At 31.1% G+C, this 22,998-nt stretch overlaps 2 protein-coding genes across 4 annotated transcripts; both read left to right on the top strand.

Annotated features, from left to right (window-relative positions):
• The first annotated feature begins 273 nt into the window (after positions 1 to 273).
• LOC110426012 (F-box/FBD/LRR-repeat protein At1g13570-like) lies at positions 274 to 4,079 on the top strand. 3 transcript variants are annotated; one of them, XM_089785187.1, is made up of 4 exons: positions 276 to 437; positions 2,311 to 3,188; positions 3,278 to 3,436; positions 3,568 to 4,079. In XM_089785187.1, exons 2-4 carry the CDS (start codon positions 2,367 to 2,369, stop codon positions 3,841 to 3,843), a joined length of 1,257 nt encoding a protein of 418 aa, XP_089641313.1. In that variant the 5' UTR covers positions 276 to 437; positions 2,311 to 2,366; the 3' UTR covers positions 3,844 to 4,079. The 3 variants fall into 3 exon arrangements, with proteins under 3 accessions (XP_089641315.1, XP_089641313.1, XP_089641314.1); XM_089785189.1 differs by lacking the exon at positions 3,278 to 3,436 and having other exon boundaries at positions 274 to 437; XM_089785188.1 differs by lacking the exon at positions 276 to 437 and having other exon boundaries at positions 466 to 3,188.
• An 8,732-nt stretch (positions 4,080 to 12,811) lies between these two features.
• On the top strand, positions 12,812 to 15,339 carry MYB43 (myb domain protein 43). The gene is made up of 3 exons (XM_021441009.2): positions 12,812 to 13,178; positions 13,672 to 13,801; positions 14,448 to 15,339. The coding sequence occupies exons 1-3, from the start codon at positions 13,046 to 13,048 to the stop codon at positions 15,130 to 15,132; spliced, it is 948 nt and encodes a 315-aa protein (XP_021296684.1). The 5' UTR covers positions 12,812 to 13,045; the 3' UTR covers positions 15,133 to 15,339.
• Positions 15,340 to 22,998: the final 7,659 nt, after the last annotated feature.

Raw genomic sequence — 22,998 nt, forward strand, 5'->3', positions numbered from 1 at the left:
AGTATATTGCATCTTGATTTTTGGTTACCTTAGTAAGTGTCATATTTGTATATATTATTGTCAGTTGGATCAATGCCATTTATGGGTGATAATTGCATAATTTGATTCCGAATAGTGGTATTTTATTTTTGTTATTGGGCTCCAACAATTGCAATGACATGAAAGCTTGAAGTTTCGATGTTTGCAGCCCAATAGACGAAAAGAAGGAACAAGGAACAATTCATATCACGAAACTAACTATTCTTTCTTTTCGGGCACCGGGCAAGGACTTAACTAACTTTACGGCTCGGGGACTCTGGGTCATGGGCTTTCCTTTTCTGGAAGGAAGAAGCTTTCCAAGTTTTCCATACAAAAAAGTGCACTATAAAAGTAAGAACTGAACTGTTTTTCAGTATTTACTCCCAAGACGGGTCCGGTGGTTGATCTCTGATACTCTGGTAACTGTTCTCAAACTTCTACCGCTTTCTTTAACAATTTATATCTATCTCCGTTAATGGGTCTCTTTTTTTTCCTCTATTTTCGGGTGAGATTGTTTTTTCTCTTCATCAATTATATTGTGTTTATATTCCATATGAGGTTTTATCTCTGTTTGGTTGCTGAGAAAGTGTATGGGAAAAAAATTGGTGTAGAGAATTTTGTTAAAATTTTTTTTTTCTTTTCTTTCATTAAATGTAATTAGAAAATATTTGGTTTTCCCTGAGAGTGCAAAATTTAACGAATTTAGCTGTGGAGTGGTAAAAAAGTGCATGAAATTTTTGTTTAAAGGAAGATTTTGATTCATTATTCAACGTTTTTTTTTAAAAAAAAAAATGATGATGCTCTTTAAAGATGAAGTCAAGGTTATTTTTGTGTAGATACCCGTAAAAGAAGTAATCTTACTTGATCTTTGTTTTTGTGTTTCTTTTTTTCTTTTTTTGAAATTGTGATAGAAATGTAGAAGATATATGGATTGTGCAAAACGCTCTTCGATAATGTTACAACCGTGCTAATTAACTTGGAAGTAGGGGTGATTATGTCTGGAAGCAACTTGTGCTATAGAGAGATGGTTGGGATATATAGTTGATTGGTTGTGAATATTTATATGTGTTTGTGTGTGTGCTTGTGTGTGCCCGCCTCTTGGATCATATCATGACAGTATGAATCAGAGTATTTTTCTCACAAGGTTGAGGCATGACATTTTCTTGTAAGATTTTGGCTAGGAAGAATGGATTGGTAGATGGTAAGTTAGCATATTGTTAAGTTTGATGGCCTAAATGAGCTCAGTTGGAGCTAGAGAACCATGACTAAGGATATCTACATCTGGCTGCAATTTGTAAAACCATGATGACAAGCAAAGCTATGGGCATTAATTTTTTAAGGATTTTGGTGCTCAGATAATGAAAGGAAAAAAAAATACTAATACTGCATCATTTGAAATTTTGTAGGATTAGAATTGAGGAACATAAAGGCATTGGTGAGTCCTTAGATGGTTCTCCATTTGACCTGGTGGACTTTTAGGGTTGTATCTGGCTAGTGTGTCATCATTTATTGTCATTCTTTTTTGGTTTGTTGTCGTTGATGAAATGTACATATATTAATGAGTTTGTGTATAAGAAGACATACTTTATTAGAGAAGGTGGAATTTATAACAAACAGTTTTAGTTGAAATGAATAAGAAAGATTGGTCAAGTATGTTGATTCTTGGTAGGGATAATCTCTCCTAGGTGAACTCCAATCAGAAATCTCAGTCAGGATTTATTATGACATATAAGGTGATTATTTTCATCCAGTTTTAGGGGAGTCTAATTGTTCTGCACGTTTTGTTAATTAGTTGTAAACAAGTCATATAATGTGTTCTGTAAGTTGGACTAGATTGTTATAACATGCTCTGTTTCATTGGGAAGTTAGCATGTATTGGATAATTTTGATGATTTGGGATTTAAGCTTGGGCATCTTGTTGATTCTTAAGAAGTAATTATTTAAGGTTTCAAGGGTATGTTATGTTCCTCTGGGAGGAAGTTTTTGTAAGAGTGTGTTTTTTATCCTTGGCCAACTCATGGGCAAAGAGGATGTAGTTCATGCTTTAAGTTCTGAAGAAATTCTTCGTGATATGTGATAATGAATCTACACGCGTGCATTTTAGTTTTGTTATTGTTTGGAGCTTGTTTGTCCATCTCATGATGTATATGTTTATCTTCTTTTTTTTTTTGAAAAGCATATCTGTTTATCTATTATTCGGTGTTGCCTTAGAGACATGTCAATTGAAAGCTTTGTTTTCATTTTATCTCCACATTGAATTTATAGTTAATACTTTGAACGAATTTATTTCAGTTGAAGAATTATTAAGCAAGCAGATTAGTTAGCTTCAGAAATTTAAAGGGAATGAAATGGAAAAGCCAGTGAAGTCAGATAGGATTAGCAATCTACCATGGGATGTATTGAACAGCATCCTCGTGCACCTGCCACTAAGAGATGTGGCTAGGACTAGTCTCTTATCAAGAAAGTGGAGATATAAGTGGACTAGCCTCTCACAGTTTGTTATCGATGATAAATGCTTCCCCTATTCTTTGCCAGACAAAGCCAGGTGGGGAGAGATTAGGAGAATCTTTCACTTGGTTCAATCAAATCACAATGGCCCAATAGAGAAGTTTAAGCTTGCTGCTTATTGCTATCCAGACCATTCTGATTTAAATGAGTGGATAATTTATTTGACGGTGAAAGGTATCAAGGAATTAATTCTTCAGGACTTCAGTTTTATTAGGCGTTTTAAATTGCCTTCATGCCTTTTTTCTTGTCCTCGACTAATCTGCTTAGAGCTTCATGGCTGCATTTTGAAGCTCCCACCCACATTCAGAGGTTTTAATTGTCTCAAAAGTCTTCAGCTCGCTCAGGTTTCCATTATTAGCGAGACCCTAGAATATTTGATTAGTAGCTGCCCTGTTCTTGAGAGACTGACCCTATTGAACCTTGATCATTTAGCAATTCTCAGAATCCACAATCAGAACTTGAAGCACTTGAAAATAGATTCTGAATTTGAAGATATCTTTCTTCAAAACAGTCCACTTTTGGCTAGTGTTGATATTCGCATGATCCCTGTGGATGGAAGATCTATGCCTCGGTCAGAGGAAAGGGATCCTTCTAACCTAATCAGAGTTTTGGGCTGTCTATATGGTATCAAGAAGCTCACTTTGTCCTCTTATTTTATTAAGGTAACATATTTCGTTTCTGTTTCATCCTTTTACAGCTTACCGGTATATTTCTGTTACTGAGGTAATAGAAATTTTGCATTTGTTTCCAGTTTCTTGCTAATGGCAGTTTACCAGTGAGATTCCCAAGACCACTCCTTAATCTTTTGGTTCTAGACCTTAAAGAAGTAAGATTTAATAGTTTTAAGGATGTTGCGGCTTTCTTTTCTATACTTAGAAGCTCCCCAAATTTAGAGGAACTCATTATATCGGTTAGTCATTTCCCAATATATTCTAGTATTTGATATGAGTATATTATACCCTAGTTCAATTTACTACATTGTTCTTTCTTTTTTGATAAATTATTTGCACTTATTGACTTAATGTGTTGTTGCCCTTTTAGGTTGGCCATTCAAATGAGGTCATCAGACCTGTTGTTGATTTTCTGAAAGATCAGTGCCTGTATAATTTCTTCTTCAGCCAACTTAAAGTGGTGAGGATCAGAGGCCTCTGTGGCACCAGACCTGAATTGGAATTTTTAAAGCTCATACTTGCTCATTCTCCTGTCCTTGAGGCATTGACTATAGTAAAATATGGAAGTGAGAGAGTTCCTGAATCATTGTTGCTGCATGTTGAGAGAGCTTCTGAAAAGTTGAAGATTACGAGCTTAACATTGTAGGCCAGCTATGACATGCAGGTAAAAGGGTTCCTCAATGGTTGTTACTGCAAAGTGAGAAGGGTTCAACATGTAACAGGTGCGACTTTTAGCGCACCTTGTAACTGCCAAGTGTTGACCTGTATCTCAGCATTCTTTACTATAGTGTTTCTTGTTTTGTAGTAAACTAGAAGAACATGAAAGGCATTGCAGTGTAAATGATATTTTTTCCTTAATAAGGGATGAAGATTATGTTGGAAGCATTGAGTGAATGTCTTATTCAAGATGGGGGCTATAATGTTTAGGATATCTGGGTTCGGAATACAGGACTTCTTCCACAAACCTTTTATGGTGGGTGGGATCAATCCGCTGCTGCTATTAACTTCTGAATGGGCATAATCCAAGCAGAAAGGTAAATAGTGGGTAAGAAGCTTCCCAAGGGATGAAGCCCCTTTCTTTCCTATGTGTATAATAAAGCATGAACTTGATTGCAGAATTCCAAACCGGAAACTCAGTTCAAGCTCAACTAAACTTCAATGAACATGACTCAGTTAGACCAGGCAGCCATATGGCCTAAAGGGTAAGTCGATAACTAGTTATCCCGTTTGAAAAGCTGGTAAACCACTGATTCGGAGGGAAAACTAATCATTGTGGATTGAAAGAGAAAATTAATTAGTTGTTTTTTCTTTTACTTTGGAAGAAACAGGCAAAAACATTTAAAACATAACAAGCTCAAGATCTTTGTCTTTGGGTCTCTTTCTTGCCTCGAAACAGATCTCTCATAACAGGGCACAGTCTCAGTTAATTACTGAAAATCAATTAAAATCTAATGTAAGAAGTCCTCAAGCTTTTAGACTCCTAATATTTTTAAATCTCACTTCTAAAAGAAGGAATAGACTTTCACTTTGAATGCATGGCTTTTATCAAATATCGTGCATATGTTGCCTAATCTCAGAAATTCAATAATATATTTATGTTGGGTTTACCAAGGGCAATTTTGTGTACACAAGGAAAAAGAAGCCTAGATAGCCAATTCCAAGAGCACGTCGACTTCCATGAAACCCTCTATCAATTACTACTACTGCCTTTTGATTTCTGTATAGGCCATCACTCTGCTAATTAAATTAATTATAACTTTTTTCTTTTGTTGATTTCAGTTTTCGTATTAGGTTCATGTTATACCTTTATCTTGGATTAGTGTCGAGAGAAGAGAAGCAATTTCTGATTTAACTCGGGAGAGATTTATTATTCCTAAATAATAAGATGAAAGAAGGTTTGATATTCGTAGGTCTTAATAATAATATTGTTTGATGGAAAGGAATATTAGGTTTACTTCTTTCAGCAGTTCTCAAATACCATTATTTTTCCTTTTTTTTTTAATATTTTGGCCACTGCAGGTAACCAGGCAGTAAAGAAACTGGTGTTTGGTTACAGTCATGCTCATGGGTGAGAGAATGAGAATATTTATTTAATTTTATTAGAGAATTTAATGTAGGATGAATTGGTTTTCTTGCTTTATGGATTACATCCGAGTGAAGGAGAAGCAGCCTCAAAATATTCAATATTTACAAGAAACAAGCGTGGACAGACTCAGCTATCTTCCAGCAGAGATTTTAGACATCATCCTTGAGAGATTACCGACAAAGGATGCAATTAAGACAAGCATCTTATCGAAACAGTGGAGATATAATTGTTGTTCAGTTTCACAGTTAACAATTGACTGGGATGGTAGAAAAGGCATATGGTATCAGATTAGCTCAACTATCAATCAGTACCTACTTAACCACGATGGGAGCATTGACAAGTTGAGTTTCAGAAGCCGATGTTATATCCATTCGGATCGAACATATTTGATTGGATTGAAGTTCTATCAAGGAAAGATGTCAGGGAGCTGGCTCTGGAGATGCAATAGAGTCAGTGCACTCTCAAGTTGCCTTGTTCACTGTTTGCCTGTCAACAATTGAATCACTTGCAGCTCTTCAATTGTGAAATCAAGCTTCCTGAAATGTTCCAAGGATTCAAGTTTCTTGCCTGCCTCAACCTCCATCATGTTCAAATATCTCGAAATGATCTAGAAAGGTTTATCTGTGACTGCCCTGCTCTTGAGAGATTGACCCTGCTAAGCATTCCTAAGTTGGGGCATCTTAAAATTCATGCACCAAACCTTAAATACCTCAAGTTTAGTTCCTCTTCAAAAAGCGGATTCAGTCTTGAAAATACTCCATTTACTAAAAATTTTTAGTAACTAGACCTGGAGAGATCTTGTCTCTTCTGAACTTTGCCCATTTTCTTTGAAGCTCTCTTTAAGTGTGTATATGTTGAAGATGCATGTGGGAGAATATCCTCTAAAACAATGATTGCGAACCAATCCTTAGCTTGTCAAATTTTCAATTGTGAGACAGAAGGATTTTATACCCAAAACAAAGGTTAAGGACTCTTGGGTAATGTCCAGTGGAAGGTGAACAACTAAATACTTTAGTACAACTTGTAACCCTATAAATACATAAACTAGGGTTTAAATGAAACAAGAAAGCATGATTACAAAATGGGCCTTCTAACATCATTTTTCAGCGCTGCCGCAAGCAATAACAAACAGTAGCTATCAGTATTCAAATGGTTTCTGGTTTTGGCTCCAAGAGTCCCCGAAGTAATTTGAACTTCAACATCGACCTCATTGTTGTTGAAATTTGTAATTAAGGAGCTCGAAGAGTTAATTTTCCGGTGCCCTAGCTACTCTTGAGACATTGACCTTGTCCAGAATTATCAAGTTGAAGCATCTCGAAATTCAGCATGGAACTTACTTCCATTTATGCAAATATCTATGCAGAAAGTACTTGGAATCTTGGCTGCAGCCTCCACCACAAGGATGTTGAGACTTGAGATTGATGTAAACAAACTCCAAACATTTATCCTCGAGAGTCCTGCTGCTCTTAAGAGACCACCTCTGTTACGAATTTGAACTTATTGGGACATCTTCTTAAAATTGATGTGCCAAAAATCTCAAGTACGTCGAACTTGATTCCAAGCCTACAAACAACAGCTCCGAAAGCTCTCAGCATCTTGCCAATGCCTGCCCCTATCTCATGGCTGACCATATTAAGGAAGATAAACGCGAAAATTTCATTCTGAACTGCCCTTCTCTTGAGAGACTGGCCCTGTTGAGGTATCTTAAAATTCATGGACCAAATCTTAAGTACCTAGATGTTGGCACGGGGTTGGAAAATATCAGCATTGAAAATACTCTAAATTTGGTAAGTTTTACTATCAGCTTGGGGATTCCGAAAGTTCAATGTCTGATTTATCAAGTTCAGCGAAGTATGGTCCTCAGATTGTTGCCCATTCCTTCTCAGCTTCCAGCTCTCGAGAGACGTAACTTTTTCTAGGTAATTTTGCATTACTCCACCAATATTAATTGGTTCATTTTAGTTTTGACAATCCAAGTTTAACTCAGAATAGGGTTCCGGAGTTTCAACTCTGGCCAAGACTATCTACCGAACAAGATTTAAAGCCACCTATATACCTTTTTAATCGATGCCTCTCTTGTTCACCTATGTACTATACTTTGTAATTATCCTATAATTAATCAACTTATATATTTATATCTGATTGTTTAGTTTAGTTTTCGTAAAATTGGAATCTGAAGGCATTGAGTTCTATATGAAACGTTTCAGTTTGCATTTTACGTGGAGGTGTATCAACTCTATTTACTTCAAGGAAAGCCTGAAGTTATAATTAAGAAATTAATTAAATTAAAAAAATTACCAAATGAAGGTGTTTTAATTATAGAGTTTTAAAAATTCATCATAAATTATGAAATAATACTAATCCTTTCGTTAACTATCGATCATTTTAAATGTAAAATTAAAATTAATTCTCGCTGGCTTCTGCTTCATGGAGCAAAGCCATTTTTGTTTAACAAAGTTATTGGCGTTTATTTTTCAGAATTAATTAATTAAAAAATTAACCCATTGTTTAGTATCAAAAAATAAATTACCCTTGTAGCCAGTTGCAAGCGGTCCAAATATACTTTATTCTTTTGTCATGAGATTTACCACAAATGCCAGTAAAAATATAATTTAATCTATTCCCTCCGTTCAATATATATTATCCTATTTTGATTTGTTTTTTCAATTTTGACCCAAAAACAAATTAATTTCGAAATGTATATAAAAAAAACTTAAATTTTAAAAAATTCACATTTGAAAATTAATTTGTTCAAAATTTTTGATAAACATTTTTTAAAATTTTAATAAATAATCATTTAAAAATTAAATTAAATCAAAAAATTGACAAAAATCAAAATAGGACAATATATATGAGACGGATTGAACAGTATATTTTAGTAAGTAATACCATAACGACGATCTAATAGATAATGACCTAATCTAAATGGTACCTGTACATCTAATTCTTACTATCGATTTTATAAGGGTACACATAAGTAATCATTACAAGTAAAATCAATCAAACTTAGGAATTTAAATCAGCAAGTAAGTAGAAAAAAAATTTTAACAAATAGTAGGAGTACTAAATCTGCATAGTCTTGTTACTATTATTTATTAAATATGATTGTGAAATGAAATAATTGATGCCATTCATCGTTCTTTGACGGCAGTCTTTTGTTGTCAACCAAAAATCATTATCCCCGTGGGCCAGTCGCCCTCCCATTACCAAAGCTTCTCTCTCTTCTTTCATGCCCACGAGAGAATGACATCAAAAATCTAGATACAATTATGCAAAAATAAAAGATAAATACCTTCATCCTTTAATTAATTTTAATTATAATTTTACATAAATTTATTAATTTTTAAAATAAATAATTTGTTTTTAAAAAATATATTTCATCGAATATATAAACTTAATTGTTAATTAATTGTTAATATTTTTATTAATTTAATAATTTAATAATATTAAAAAAATAATTTTATTTTTATTAATCTTAAAATTTATCATATCATATAAATTATAAATTTTTATTTTTAATTTTTTTTGTATTTAAAAAAATCTATCTTCTACCTCTTCCCTCAGTCGAAGCGCCAGATCTTCCTTCCCTCTCGCTTTGGTGCAGAGGGTGGCCAACAGGAAGCACCATCATTTATATATTTAAAACAAATTATTTAATTTGAAAATTAATATATTTATGTAAAATTATGATTAAATATTAAGAAACAAACATTTTACTCAAAAATAAAAGACATGAACAAATATATATATATATAGGAAAAGAAAAATGAAAAAAAATTCTCTTTAAATCAATGGATACTCGCAAGCAATGATAATAGGTAGCTATATTACTGGTCAAAGGTCAGCCAGCCTAGAAGCTAAAGGCCGAAAGACCCCCAGTCGGTCTTCATCTAGAAGTAGAAAGGCGGAGACTGAAGGAGTAGACTTTGATTTTTAAAGTCATCCATTCTTTAAAACTTAGAGACCGATAAAATCCCAAGGAAAAGACAAGGTGAAAGACTTGAGACTTATCGAGTTTACCTAGACACAATACGAGCAAGGAGAAGCCAGAACATAAACTGTCATGAACACTTAAAATCAATGAAAAAGTTGTCGTATTTAGAACATGTTGCTCTGACATGGAAACCCCACAAAGCCACCCATGTGCAATTTGCACGCAAATTTTAAGAAAAAAAAATGAAGTAATCATCACAAGATTCTATCGTATGACTAATTAATCCATTTTTCTTCCTTTTCTACGTCAGATTCCGCGTTTTTTATTTCTCTTTTTGTCTTCTAGATTTTGGATTGTGCTTTGGGTTTTCTATTCTTAATTTTAATTCTTCAATTTTTCTTTCTATAAATATGTTTCGGATTTCTATTATGTAATCCAACATTTTACATAAAAAAACATGAAATCTAGTCAATAAAATCGGATATGGCGAAAAAATTTAAATTTACAAGGACAATGGTGCATGGGGTTCGACCAAATAATGCTCCCACATATGAATTTTTCACAATTAATAAGATCAAACCTTGTTTTATATGCATAGATTTTTTCCTTCTTTATATATTGAATATCAGCTCCTGTTCCTTTTCATATATAATGGCTTGAAAATCAAAGAAACAAAATGCGAAACCGTGTTTCGAAATTTCTTCTTTTTCTGCCTCAATAATTCGGATATCACTTTTGATACCATTGCAACAACGTTTTCGTATAACTTGGGCAGGTTTACTGAATCAAGCCGACCTTTTGCATTCTAGTCATTGGTCTGTCGTTTCCTTTTCCTAGTTTGAACAGAATCATTTAATAATTTTCGAAGACCTTACACAGCTACTTACTTTCTTTGTCCAATAGGATCAAGTACATAAAATAGCCCCCCCACTGTTTAAATGTCCTTGCTCATATTAAGATTCAAGCCCAAATCCTTGACACTATTTTGGAAGAAAGTCTTGTGAAGAATTTTACTGGCATTTCCATTGTCATTTCTTTTAAGATATGATAATGAGTTGCACAATAAAAGACATCTTCTCTTATCTCATAAATCTTATCTTTCGTTTTCTAAAATTACTCTATATTCTCTTTTTTAATTAAACAGTAAAAAGAAAGTTAGAGGTCAGGATTTCAAGCTTGACACCCTCTCTTGCATACCTCTTTTTATGCAAGTACTGTCAAAATTTCATGCACAATATATTATATTTATTAAAGTAAATCTAAAGTCCAATTAAACCCAGCATCGGTCCTTCGTGTACCATGGCCCAAATTTTCCTTTTGGGCCCTGACATTACAAATGAGAAGTATCAAACCGTTGACCAGTCCACTAGAAGAGGAATCTTACATTGTTGACGCAAAAAAGTGATTATCTAATTGGTTTAAAAATAATAACTAGTAATAATTTTATGTGTATTTAATCTTGTAAATAGTTAAAGCATACATTCAGAGTATATCAATATTCTCATAAATAATTCTCATGAAGTATCGAAGTATTTAGTTCATGAATAGTAAATATACATTTATCTTCTGAATTATTAAAAAAAAAAAGAATCGGGTTTGAATTCATTTTTTTAATCAAAAAAATAATGATTATAATTTCCTTGAGAAATTAGGACAAATAAATTGTTCCATGGTCAACTCAAGTTTTTATAAACCCTTGTTAAAAAGTCATAGAACATAAAGGAATTTGACATTTTACATATTGTTTTAAAATTTTTTGTCTAAAGCCATGTAGCTGACTTAGCTTCAATTCAAACATATACGGAGAAAGCTGACTAAACTTTTTTTCAGATAACAGCAAAGGACCACACTTCCAGGAAGCTTGATGTCAACAGTTGAACAATCACATATATATATATATATATATATATCGAGATATAGTTCCCAAGAAAGGGTAGAATATCTTTCATTTGCCCTTTCATGCTTAAGAATATAGATTTGAAAGGTCTTTTACTAAGCAATTGGAATTTTATATAATGTATTTAGGATGTTGACAGAGGCAACATCTCGGTAAACGATTTAATTAGTTGTCTCATATCATTGTGCAGAATTTAAAGGAATTCATTATCAGCCGAAGCAATTCTAGGTGATCCAATCAACCTGAAATTTTGTTTAGATAAATACAATGGCATCAATCTTTTAAACCAAAATCAAATCTCATAAATATTGTTTCTTTCTCTTAATAAAGAATTTGAGCTCAGAAACCTACACGGATGCACACACGACACATGTAAATCATTTGAGAACAAAAATAGTAAAAGTGAAGAGACAATTAGATGAACAAATTTGGGCTTGCGGACAATCTAAAATGTCAGATGATCCATCTCACCTTTTGACAAACTTATACCAAATTACCTTTTTGCTCTTATATTCTGCTGTTTCACCAATACCACTACAGCATGCATGCCAGAGAAAGCATCCATTTTCAAATCTGAAGAAACCATACACACTTATTTGGTAACTTTGAGAATAGTTGGATTATCTGAAAAGTTGCTAGACGAACGACGCTTGAATCAAAGATGTTTAAAATCGATTTTAAGACCATGGTAGGGTTATTAATTAGAGTATTGGTTAAGAAGGTCCCAACAGTTGTAACATTGCAACAGAAAGTAAGGGGGGCACCTTGAATTAGCAGAGACCTCTTTTATGCCCTTTCACATTAATAATCTAAAAGATGAGTTTGAAGACGGTGGCAAGTCTCTCCTGTACAGTGATAGCTCCGTAGCTGTGTCGCAAGCTGATAAGCCTTTAAGAGGCATGGAAAATTTATACCATTATTTTGACCCGCATGCTCAATGAAGCTACTTTCCCCCCTTTTATTATTGTATACACAAGTTAGAATATTATGGCTCATTTTGCTTTAAAAATAAGATAGCTGGACCAGTATTCAAACAATATAAAAGTCATGTATTTCGGCATAAATTAGTTTAGATACGATGTCCCACTGTATATTGGTATTATTGTATACCTAATCTTTTATGTATACAACCATTAGAACTCCATTTGGTTTATAGCATAATAAAAGTTTCCTCCCTCTTGTTGGATTCTCCTTGATGAGGAAGGGGGCAGAAGAGGAGATGGAGAGCCTTAGAAATTAGACAAAAAACTTTTGGAAGAGTAGAAACTGGACCATTTTACTTAGTACATAAGACTATGGAACCATTAGACAAAAGTATACAAGTCCTGTAAGTTTAAATATTAGTATACAAGCAATGAAAAGGTAAAAAAAAATACAAATGTAAGTGAAATCTCATAAATAAAAAGAACTTACAAATTAACTATCTTCGTAGGGAGAGATGTTGGTTTTTGTTTTACTTTTACTTTTCTTTGTGCTAAGGTGTGTGTTAAGAGTACCTCACGCTTGAAACTGAAGCGAAAAAAGCCAAGTTTGATGGAGTAGAGCTTTCTGAAAGTGACATCGCACGTGTGTTACGCGTTGCATCATCGATATACACGTGGCAACTGCAGACCCAGACTAATACACGAGAAAAACTATATAATATTTATATTTGTCATATTAAAAAGTTTCTATAAAATAAAAAATTAAGGCTGGCCTTGGGTTGATTGATTTATATAAGAAGGTGGAGACTTGTCTGTGTGCCTGGTTAAGCCTTGTTATCAGTGCTTAAAAATTTGGACACGGTTGCTTTCCTCCTTTCCTCTGTCTGTCTCATTTGTTATAGTTCTTTTTTCTCTTCTCTTCTCTTCTCTGGCAGAGCTTGGTATAATTATCTTTGGTGGAGCCTTGGAACTCAGTTTTTGAAGGAGAGGAAGAGGGTTTTTGGAAAGATGGGAAGGCAACCATGCTGTGACAAAGTCGGGTTGAAGAAAGGGCCATGGACTGCAGAGGAGGATAAGAAGCTTATCAACTTCATCCTCACCAATGGCCAATGCTGTTGGAGAGCTGTTCCTAAGCTTGCAGGTCTCTCTCCCATTCTTTTCAGTTTTCAGCTTCGTTCTCTCACCACATTTTAACAGGGAAAGAGAGAACCATAACAACTTTGGATATCAATTTGGATTTTTATTTTTTTTTAGTTTTTGGTTAGGAAGAAGGGTATCTTCTGTTTTTACTTGAATTTGGAAAATTTTTTATATAGTCTTGGGAATCTTTTTGCTGCTCAAATGGAATTCTATATCTTTCTTACGTTCTTTTCTCAGTTTTTGATGAAGCAAAAAGGATTTTTTTCAAGCTGGTTTTGACATCATCTTTGCCTGTTTATGTGTTTTATTTAGCTTTATATTTCTTTTACTTCGTGGTGGATATAAAAAAAAAGGGAAATGGTGGGGGTTGGCATAATGATTAAGAAGACCAGACTCAGAAAAGCTGACCACTAAGAAAACGTATAAATTCCTTTAAAATTAGTAAGAATTAGTCTTTTCACTGGAAAATGAATTTGCTGGATATGTCATTGCAGGATTATTGAGGTGTGGTAAGAGTTGTAGACTGAGATGGACAAACTATCTTAGGCCAGACCTGAAAAGAGGCCTTTTATCTGAATATGAAGAGCAAATGGTCATTGATCTGCATGCTCAACTTGGCAACAGGTTCCCCATCTTTGATCTTTCTGCATTTCTTTTTCTTTGTCTTTTTCTTTTTCTTTTTTTAACTCACCAATTCCTCTGTTTTGGGCTGCGGATTCTGGCTCTGATTTGAACTCATTTCATTACTCAAGACATTATTACTTGGTGGTGGTTTCCTTTGAATCAACTCCATGTTTCAAAATGATTTCCAAGACATTAATTATCAAAAAAGCAGGCTTTTCCTTTCTCCCCAATCTTTGAGAGTTTGGACTTTGAATATTTTTTAATGCAAACCAGCATTGAGTACAAATAATGGACCTAGTTCCATTAAGCATTTTCTGGGAACTTCATAATTTTAACATTGTAGACTCAGCCCCATGTACCAATTTCTTTATTATGCAGTAGTCATCAAAGTTGTCAGTCTAAAGATTATATATAGGGTAGAGAGACCATTCTTTAAAGGTTATAACCCAGTAGCTTTAGAGGACTGGGACAAATTTCTTTTACATAGAATTTTCTTTTGGCCACAAAAAGTCATCCTTCTTTCAAGTGGTCCCAATTTTCACTTCATTATTCTACTTTATATCATTACACTTGCTTCTTCTTTTTTTGTTGGGTTTAATTTTTTTTTTCTTCTTTTTCAATTTTTATTGTTTTTTCACATTTGCAGATGGTCTAAGATTGCTTCTCATCTCCCTGGAAGAACTGATAATGAGATCAAGAATCATTGGAATACTCACATCAAGAAAAAACTAAGGAAAATGGGCATTGATCCTCTCACCCACAAGCCACTATCTAATGCTGAACAACAACCCCAGCAGCAGCCGCAGCAGCAGCAACAACAAGAAGAGCAAAAGATACAAGCTTCAAAAGCTGCTGTCAAGTCTCAAGCGGACAAAGCCAAGGAGCCTGAAACATCCCTACAATCAACAATCACTGAAGCCAAGGAGGAAGACAAGAGCATGACAAGCCCATTGTTTGATACAATGGAGATGATGAACAATGGTTTCTGCACAGATGAAGTTCCATTAATCGAACCGCATGAAATCTTGGTCCCTGCTTGTGCACCATCAACTTCATCATCCTCATCCTCTTCTTCTGACTCTTCCAAGTTCCTTGAAGAATTGAAGTTTCCTGACCTTGAGTGGCCCTCAGATTACAACACTAGTAGCAACAACAACAACAACAACAACAACAGTTTGAGCTTGTGGGAGGATGATTTTAGCTGTTGGGATTTGCTAATCAATGATGATAGTGACACATCAATGCTAGCTCTTGATTCATCATCATCTCCTCTAATTCAGTGCCCAAGAATGGCTTTTGATCAAGATTCTTGGACATATGGGCTCTTATGATTTGCTTTTGATTTCTCTTTCTTTTTTTTTTGTCAAATGTGGGTCTTGTTTATAATTTGGCAGTTAGTTTTCGCATTGGAGAAAAAACGAAAATAAGATATCAAGAATCAGTGGGGAAAAATCCTTCACTTCTTATTAGTTTCTCCTTTTTGAGTCTTTTCCAAAAAAAAATAAATAAATAAAAAGTACACGTTTTCTTTTTTTGTATATGATGAAATGAAGAGAAGAATTCAATGTGATGTGAGTTCAACTTGATCTTTATTTAACAAGAAGGGGATTTTGTGAAGAAACCCCCTCAAGTTATTACCTTGTTAAAAAAAAAAATTGTTTGCAATGATTTGCAAAGCTTTTGAGTATTTTGTCATATCCTACTTATTCTTACTGCTTACATTTCTTCATTACATCTTCAAAGTTTCAACACTTCATAGTGATGTAATCAATATTTACTTGTATGTTTTTAAATGCCTCCATATTTATTTATATTTTCAATTTGATCTAATTTTATCAGTATATTTTTTGGCTCGAAACCAGGTAAGTCTTTCACTGATTCCAACGGTGTTCTCATGGTCATACATAAATTATATTGAGATGAGACAAAAAAAAAAATTATATTTAGAGTCAAACAATTACAAAGATTTTTTTCTAAATTAAATTTTAATGACTCTTTCCACCATTAGTGAATGCGGATTTATTTCCATAATTTTATTTCTTATGGCATTACTTTCAAAGTGTTGAACTCTAAACTAGGGGATTAAATAAACTTAATTTTGATTCAAACACTCAAATAATACTTGTAAATACATAAATATATACAATTTATTTATATAATGCATATAATATGAAAAACCATCAAAATATTTAAGTGAACAATATTTAATTAATTCATAAATCACTCAAGTCAAGTAGTAAAATATTCAAACTCAACTCAATTTGTTTTTTTTTTTTAAAAAAAACATATTTATTAACTCAACATAGCCTACATGCCATAACAAATCCTGAACCTTAGAAATAAAAGATTTGTAGTTGCATGTCAACTCAAACTATGGAGGAAGATAACAAAACAATTATAAAAAGATTGCATCGCTTCAAATAGATATTGATAGCTCAACCTCAACAATAAGTTCCTTATACAAAAAGGACTAATCTTCCCAACTTCAATCAACTCAATTTGCTAATTGAGTAGCTCAAATTCAAGTTCCATTTTGACAATGAATTATCTTCAGAGGCCAAATAACTCGCAACTGAAAATTAATTGTATGAATCAACTTTTGTAAAATATAAAAATCATGGAAAATGTGTACCTTTCTAATTTATTAATATATAAATAATTCTTTCAAAAAAAATAAATAATCTATAAATAATTCAAACACTTATAAATTATTGTACATAGTATAGTCATGTAAAACGTGCAACTTTTTTGTTTCTATATGTTTCGTACATACTCTATACTTGTGCCTAATAAACTAAGGGCAATGAACATGCTAGCTAGTGTGAGATTATTAGACATTTAGATTAAACTTTATAACAACTTAATGATAGATAATTAGTAGATCAACTAATTTTGCCGTCTCTTTTTTAATGCTAGTAACTTATTTAGCAATTAAACCAAGTAAGGTATTTAGTTATGATTATAATTGCCCATATAGTTACATATAGTTACTATTCTATCCCAACTTAATTGGAATTTTTTATTATTATAATTTAGAACTAGTTTTATTCTTAAATCTAAAGAAAATTCTTTATTCTTATAAATCTTAACATACAATCTCAAACCCACCAATATATATCTATATATATATATATATATTATATCCATATTGAGGGTGCATTTATTGATAATGTAAGTTTGTAATTAATTTGTATTTAGGTATGCATTTATCACTTTGGCTTTACTTGGCAACCATTGCAAAAGATTGCTTTGTCGTGTTAGCTAAAACCGTAGATCACTAGTAACAATGACATTGGTCCAACCGTATATATAATAAATAAAATATATATCAACTTTAGCTTCTTCACCCCCACATTCATTTGCATTAAAGCATGGTCCATTAAATATTACTTTAGCTTTGCTGCATGCCACCATATTTTTCTATTCTGATTTTTACTTTTGTCTATTTTTCCCTCTATTTTTCTATGTGCATGTGCTTCTACATATACATATTGCACTATACTACAAATTATTCATCTTCACCACCCCGTTCACATGAAGTTCAAACAACGATCATCTCAAATTAATTCTTGCACTAGTACAAATTATTTTTCGATTTGTAATTAGATATTACAGAAAAATGATGTGAACCTGTAAGGTATTTGATGGGAAAGGGAAATTGTCTCCATATTTTTAATAATAATTATATTTTACATTTCATACGTATGGGACCTGAAAATTAATTGTACTGATGAGGACAGATTGAGTACTAATATATACTAGTATTTACTTTGAAAAGGAAAAACAGGAGACATTGTTAGGGAAAGGGAGAAAGAACAAAGAGAAATACTACTTATTTTTGGAAATAGTGTCGGTAAGATGTACCTTCAAGTATTAATAAGCTAAAATAATATGAAATTAAAGTCCAACACCTACAGCTCTTTTCCTTTTGATAATTGCATATAAAGATTTGCAACTTGGGATATAGCAATTTGATTATTAACTATAGAAAACTTGAATATTCTCAATATCCACCCGTGACCTTGAATAATCTCTCCAAATACAATTATATACGTTTAATTGCTTAATTTTCTTCATATACCTTCTAATTAAGTTCTATTACATAACATTTATATAAATAGGTCGAATAGAAGGTCAATGATTATCATTCATCTATTGACACAAAACTGTTATTGAAAGTAAATATCTGACATCAAGAATTTAGAAAATAGTATTGAAAATTAATTTTAAAACAAAAGAAAGTGCTGACTGGGGAAAATATAAGTCTCTTAAGGCTTCGTTTGGTTTAGAAGTGTCCACAACTCGAATTGTCTCTAGTTGACATTTCTAAAATCTAGATTTGGTCTAATTATTTATTAAATTTTATTAAAATGTTTAAAATAATATTTAAATATGTTTCAAAATTAAAATTAAACAAAAAATAATATTTAATATAATCATATCCCATATCCAAGTGGAGCTTAAAAATCCTGCTTCACGATCGTTGTCCTGTCAATTAACAAGTCTAGTTTGGCCAATATTTTTATTACTTGCCTTTTTATGTTAATCTTTTATATTTTTATTTTTTATAATAATAATAATAACAAAACTAGAGCTGGCAGATATGCTAACGGTTAAGCAAGGTAATCCGAAAACCGAGTCAATGGGAATCCGAACACCGTATATTTTTGAAAGTTGCTAATTAAGAAGTATAGTACATATGACAGCATTTACACTGTGGACTTGAAAACTCATCTCCATTTTGTTGAGTGTTGACTATGCAAATTTTCTTTTTCTTGTTTCTTTAATTTTAAAAAACAAATTGCTGAATTTTTTTCAATGACAATTACTTGATTTGTTCAATCTGAATTTTTATCGTTCATTTAAAAAGTCAAACATAAAGATATTTTTTTTAACACTTCACTTCTTTTATTATTGTTGTAATTTTATAAGTAAATTTAATATTTCTCGATAAATTTGACACTATAACTACTAATGGGTTAGCTTACATTTCCGATATATTTTAGTTTTTTCAAACGAGATTTTTTTTCTGAAAAACCAAAGTTTAGCGACAAACTATTTAGACTACTACTAGTACCAAGTATACTTCAAGAGAGAAGGATATTTTTACAGAATGTTTTGCTGGAAATTTATTGAAAAAAAGTCAATTCTAACGGATTTTTTATTAGAGGTTGAACTAATCAACTTTGGTTTGGAACCAAAGACAGATGAATAAAGGTTAAGAATTTTAAAAACTAATATAATGAATTTAACCAACAATTAAAGAATTGATAATAGAAAATAATTTTATATAAACATATAAATCAAGAAAAAAAGACTTATAGTAATCTTTTAAGAAAATTGAGTTCAAAGAAAAACTTATGATAGTTCGTTAAGAAAATTGTGCTCGACCATGTTTCTTGGATTCAAATTCATCAGTTATTGCTTATGTACTAGAAAAACATCCATTTCTTTAAAATTGAGTCTTGAGCGTTTTGATTCGCGTTGCTTTTGTATATGAGTTGAGGCAATTGAGGTTTCATGGCTTAATATAAGAGAATCATTTAGACAATTTGCATCTTTTCTTTAAAGGATTTATCAATTGTTTTCAATTTATTCACACTTTAATCAAATCTGAAAAAAAAATTAATGCAATCAATATCTAATATTCTTATTTTATTTCTATTTAAACTTATTTTATTAAATATAAAATTATAATGTATAAAATACAAATAGTTAAATATGATATACATGATTAATAATTTTCTTTCAACTAAATATAAAACGTAAAGCATACAAAAAAGCTATATTCAAGATAATTTTCTCTTACATAATCATGATTAATAAAAAAATGATACATTAGATGAAACTTTAACTAACAGTGCAACACTACAACTTATATTTGAAAATTACATAATAATTTATTAATTTTTAAAAATTAAAATCATAGAAAATAAAATCTACATAACAAAAAAAAAGACATGACAAATAGATAATAGAACCCACAGATGAGATAAGAAAAAGAAAAAAAAAGAATATAATTGATAGTTAGTAAAAATTTGAAAATGAAAATCTATAGAAACTTAGAGCATATGAGCAAATAAAATAGAAATAAATAAATATAAATAAAATTAATAATATAAATTAAAATAAAAAAACTTTAAAATTAAGTGAGGCATGTGAGATATGTTTTTTATTTTTATTTTTATTAATTATTAAATAAAAAAATTATTTTGAGAGAGCCATTAAAAAATATATAAAAAATTTAAAATTTTTATATAATATAAGAAAATTTAAAAATTTTGGAAGAGAACTCCAAAAATTTTATATAACTATAATTTTATACTCTTCTTAACATATAATATAATATAGTTTCATGTTCCCTCCCATTTTACTCTCATCTCAACTCAGCTGAATTTAACCCCGAAAGTAAAGAATCTCAATAACATTTAATTTTTCAATTGAAATCGTATCTAAAAGTTAATGTGACAAGATATGACATAGCCACATGGCTGATAAAATTAAAAGTGCATTAATCACTTTAAATTGTAGTGCTAGACCTTTACAACATGTTGAATAATCATGCTCCCTATTCTTAATTTTTAAGAAAACTTTTTCATTAGGAGACATACACTTGACGGCAGGTGGTTTTTTTAATTTGTAATTAAACTATATATCAACTTACTACTTTTTTCCCATTCTAGTGTGCCTTGTGTCACTCATAAGAAAGATGTTTGAATCCTCTATATAAGACTTAGGTTTTATCCTTTTTTTTATGTTTATTTTTTTATTATATACTTACGGTTTTTATGTATCTAATAAGAGATAATCTTCCCTTATCCTATATATTTTATGTTCAAATTAGAGATTCTTGAATCAAAGTCTTGAATTAATATTAATTTTATTAATTTATTTATAAAATAAGAATGAATATAATTACAATTAAAACTTTCAATTATATAGTAATCTACACTCCAATATTTGATTTATTTATTAATATATAATTTTTTTACTTAAAAAAATATGAATTTAAATCTCTTTTTTTTAAAAAAAATATATATCACAATCTGATTGAAAGAAAATTACCTTTCATAAAAAGAAATTAAATAAAAGGTGTTGTCTTGGGAATGACCAAGAAAACGCGGTTAGAGAATGATAAGGGGGATGAGGATCAAAGTAAAAGTATTGACCAATTGTTTTTGGAGTGAGATGAAAAGAATAGAGTTAAACAAGAGGAATTTAATGCTTCCATTCAAAGATAGCGATTTGTGGCGGCAGTGCAAACTATTTTTTATATAAATAGTTTGAAAACTTGAACTAATTTCCCCACCATCTTTGAACCAATTGCACTGTTCCCATTTGTATGTGGTGAACCTTTCAACATGTTTGATAGCTTTCACACTCTTTCTTGAGATTCACTTTATCCTTTGCTTATACAAAGGTTTCATGCCTTTGTTCTCCTTAAATTTTGCAATATTTATTCAACAGTCTTCTTCTTAATTTATCGATTCAACAGTCTTAATACCTTATCATTATATAATTTAATTGATTGTACAAGTAAGACTCAACAAATTTTTATTCTACATAGTTAATTTTACTTTTTTTTTCCTTTCTTGAATCATATTTATTAGCTAAAACTTTTTTAAATTTTTTTTCTATGTTATGAAATTTTGATTATAATATATCCCATCATAACATTTAACTTAATAATACAAATATTGATTTATTATTCGAAAAGTGAATGAGAATGTACTCTAAGTGTATGGTAAGCGATATATATATATACTCGAAAACTATGGTCAATTTTGGCTTTAACCGTTCCATTTTGATATCAATACAATCCTTAAATCTAAAGATAAGATTAAGGAAAAGTTTGAAAACAAATTAATTATATCATTTGTTTAATCTCGGTTGTGCTTACAGCACACATGACGATATCCTACTTTTACATTTGCGTCTTTTCATTTAACTTTTTTATACGATTACATGAATAACTAGAAATTATAATGATTACAACCAATCAATCATCAATATATATAATCCAAAGCAAATCTAAGCAAGCAAATCAATAAACTAAGTATAAAATTAGTCCACATTTGACCAAATCCACATACAGTATTGGATTTAAATTTGAAACCTCAAAGCATCGACTCCAAAGCATCCTTGACTTACTACAATGTTAAAATTAAAACAGCTATGACATCTTTAATAATTTATAAAAAGGAAAATCGAGCTTATTTCAAGGTTTAATGCTTAATAAAAATGGAAAATAAAAAAATGGCTTGTTTCTGAGTTTACTTCTTAATGTTGATTAACAGAAGAAAAAGAGAGGGGATGGGAGAAAAACAGTAATATTAAACCAAATCAAGATATGAACAGAATCTTTCTTTGTCAATCATTGTGTTTTGAGTTTTAAAGATTTTTCAAACATAATCATTTGTGTTTTCCCATTAAGCATGCGTTAACTGCCATTAATAAGATACTACAAACACGTATCCCAAAAAAAGTGATATAAGCATTTTAATTATATGGTGGGTCTTAACTCAATAATCACATCGAATGTTAGAGCAGTTGGACCACTCATAGTTTGTGGTATAACATTTTTCATTGTTTTGTTTGATAATGTTTTTTGGTACGGAAAGAGGAATTTCAACTTGCTTTTTAAATGGACGGATACTTATATTTATTAATAAAATAAATATTCAAATACTTGTTCGATAATTTAATTATAACATAAAAATTACAGCTTGAAAATTGGATTATGAAAGAAAATTGTTGGCAAAAGAAAATTGTCTTTATAAGCACAAAAGAAAAAACATGATGAAATATTTGCCCTTGGCCTAACCTTAATTTGTCACCGTTATAGTAGAATAGGATTAAGATTCAAATCTTCTTCTTATTTTTTTAACTTCTTCATATTCATTCAAAACAAGTGATAAAAAAAATTTACAAACTTTGGTCATTTTTAATTTTTTTTATGTACATTTGGAAATATTAAGTTAAAGTTGATGATTTGTGAACATTACTTGTAAATAGGTTGTATATATGAAAATTACATTTTTTAAGTTGGTTCAATTAGGATTCTCCATTGAATTTGATCACTATAAAGTTGGATTGGTTTGGTTGAGGTTAATTTTATATAAATTGGCTTTAAAAAATTTATGTATAATGAGTACAAAGCTTCACTTGCCATTATCGGTTATAATTCAGAAAAACCT

The sequence above is a fragment of the Theobroma umbraticum genome, unplaced genomic scaffold, assembly GCF_002168275.2.
Source record: "Theobroma umbraticum cultivar Fairchild unplaced genomic scaffold, ASM216827v3 scaffold_12.1, whole genome shotgun sequence".
In the NCBI taxonomy this organism is placed as follows: Eukaryota; Viridiplantae; Streptophyta; class Magnoliopsida; order Malvales; family Malvaceae; genus Theobroma; species Theobroma umbraticum.

What these genes read in the sequence shown, in the direction of transcription:
- LOC110426012 (XM_089785187.1), top strand. Translation starts at nt 2,367, where the DNA reads ATGGAAAAGCCAGTGAAGTCAGATAGGATTAGCAATCTACCATGGGAT. An exon ending in TGTCCTCTTATTTTATTAAG is followed by an intron (nt 3,189 to 3,277) that starts GTAACATATTTC and finishes ATTTGTTTCCAG; the next exon opens with TTTCTTGCTAATGGCAGTTT. An exon ending in TAGAGGAACTCATTATATCG is followed by an intron (nt 3,437 to 3,567) that starts GTTAGTCATTTC and finishes TTGCCCTTTTAG; the next exon opens with GTTGGCCATTCAAATGAGGT.
- MYB43 (XM_021441009.2), top strand. Translation starts at nt 13,046, where the DNA reads ATGGGAAGGCAACCATGCTGTGACAAAGTCGGGTTGAAGAAAGGGCCA. An exon ending in AGCTGTTCCTAAGCTTGCAG is followed by an intron (nt 13,179 to 13,671) that starts GTCTCTCTCCCA and finishes ATGTCATTGCAG; the next exon opens with GATTATTGAGGTGTGGTAAG. An exon ending in CATGCTCAACTTGGCAACAG is followed by an intron (nt 13,802 to 14,447) that starts GTTCCCCATCTT and finishes TCACATTTGCAG; the next exon opens with ATGGTCTAAGATTGCTTCTC.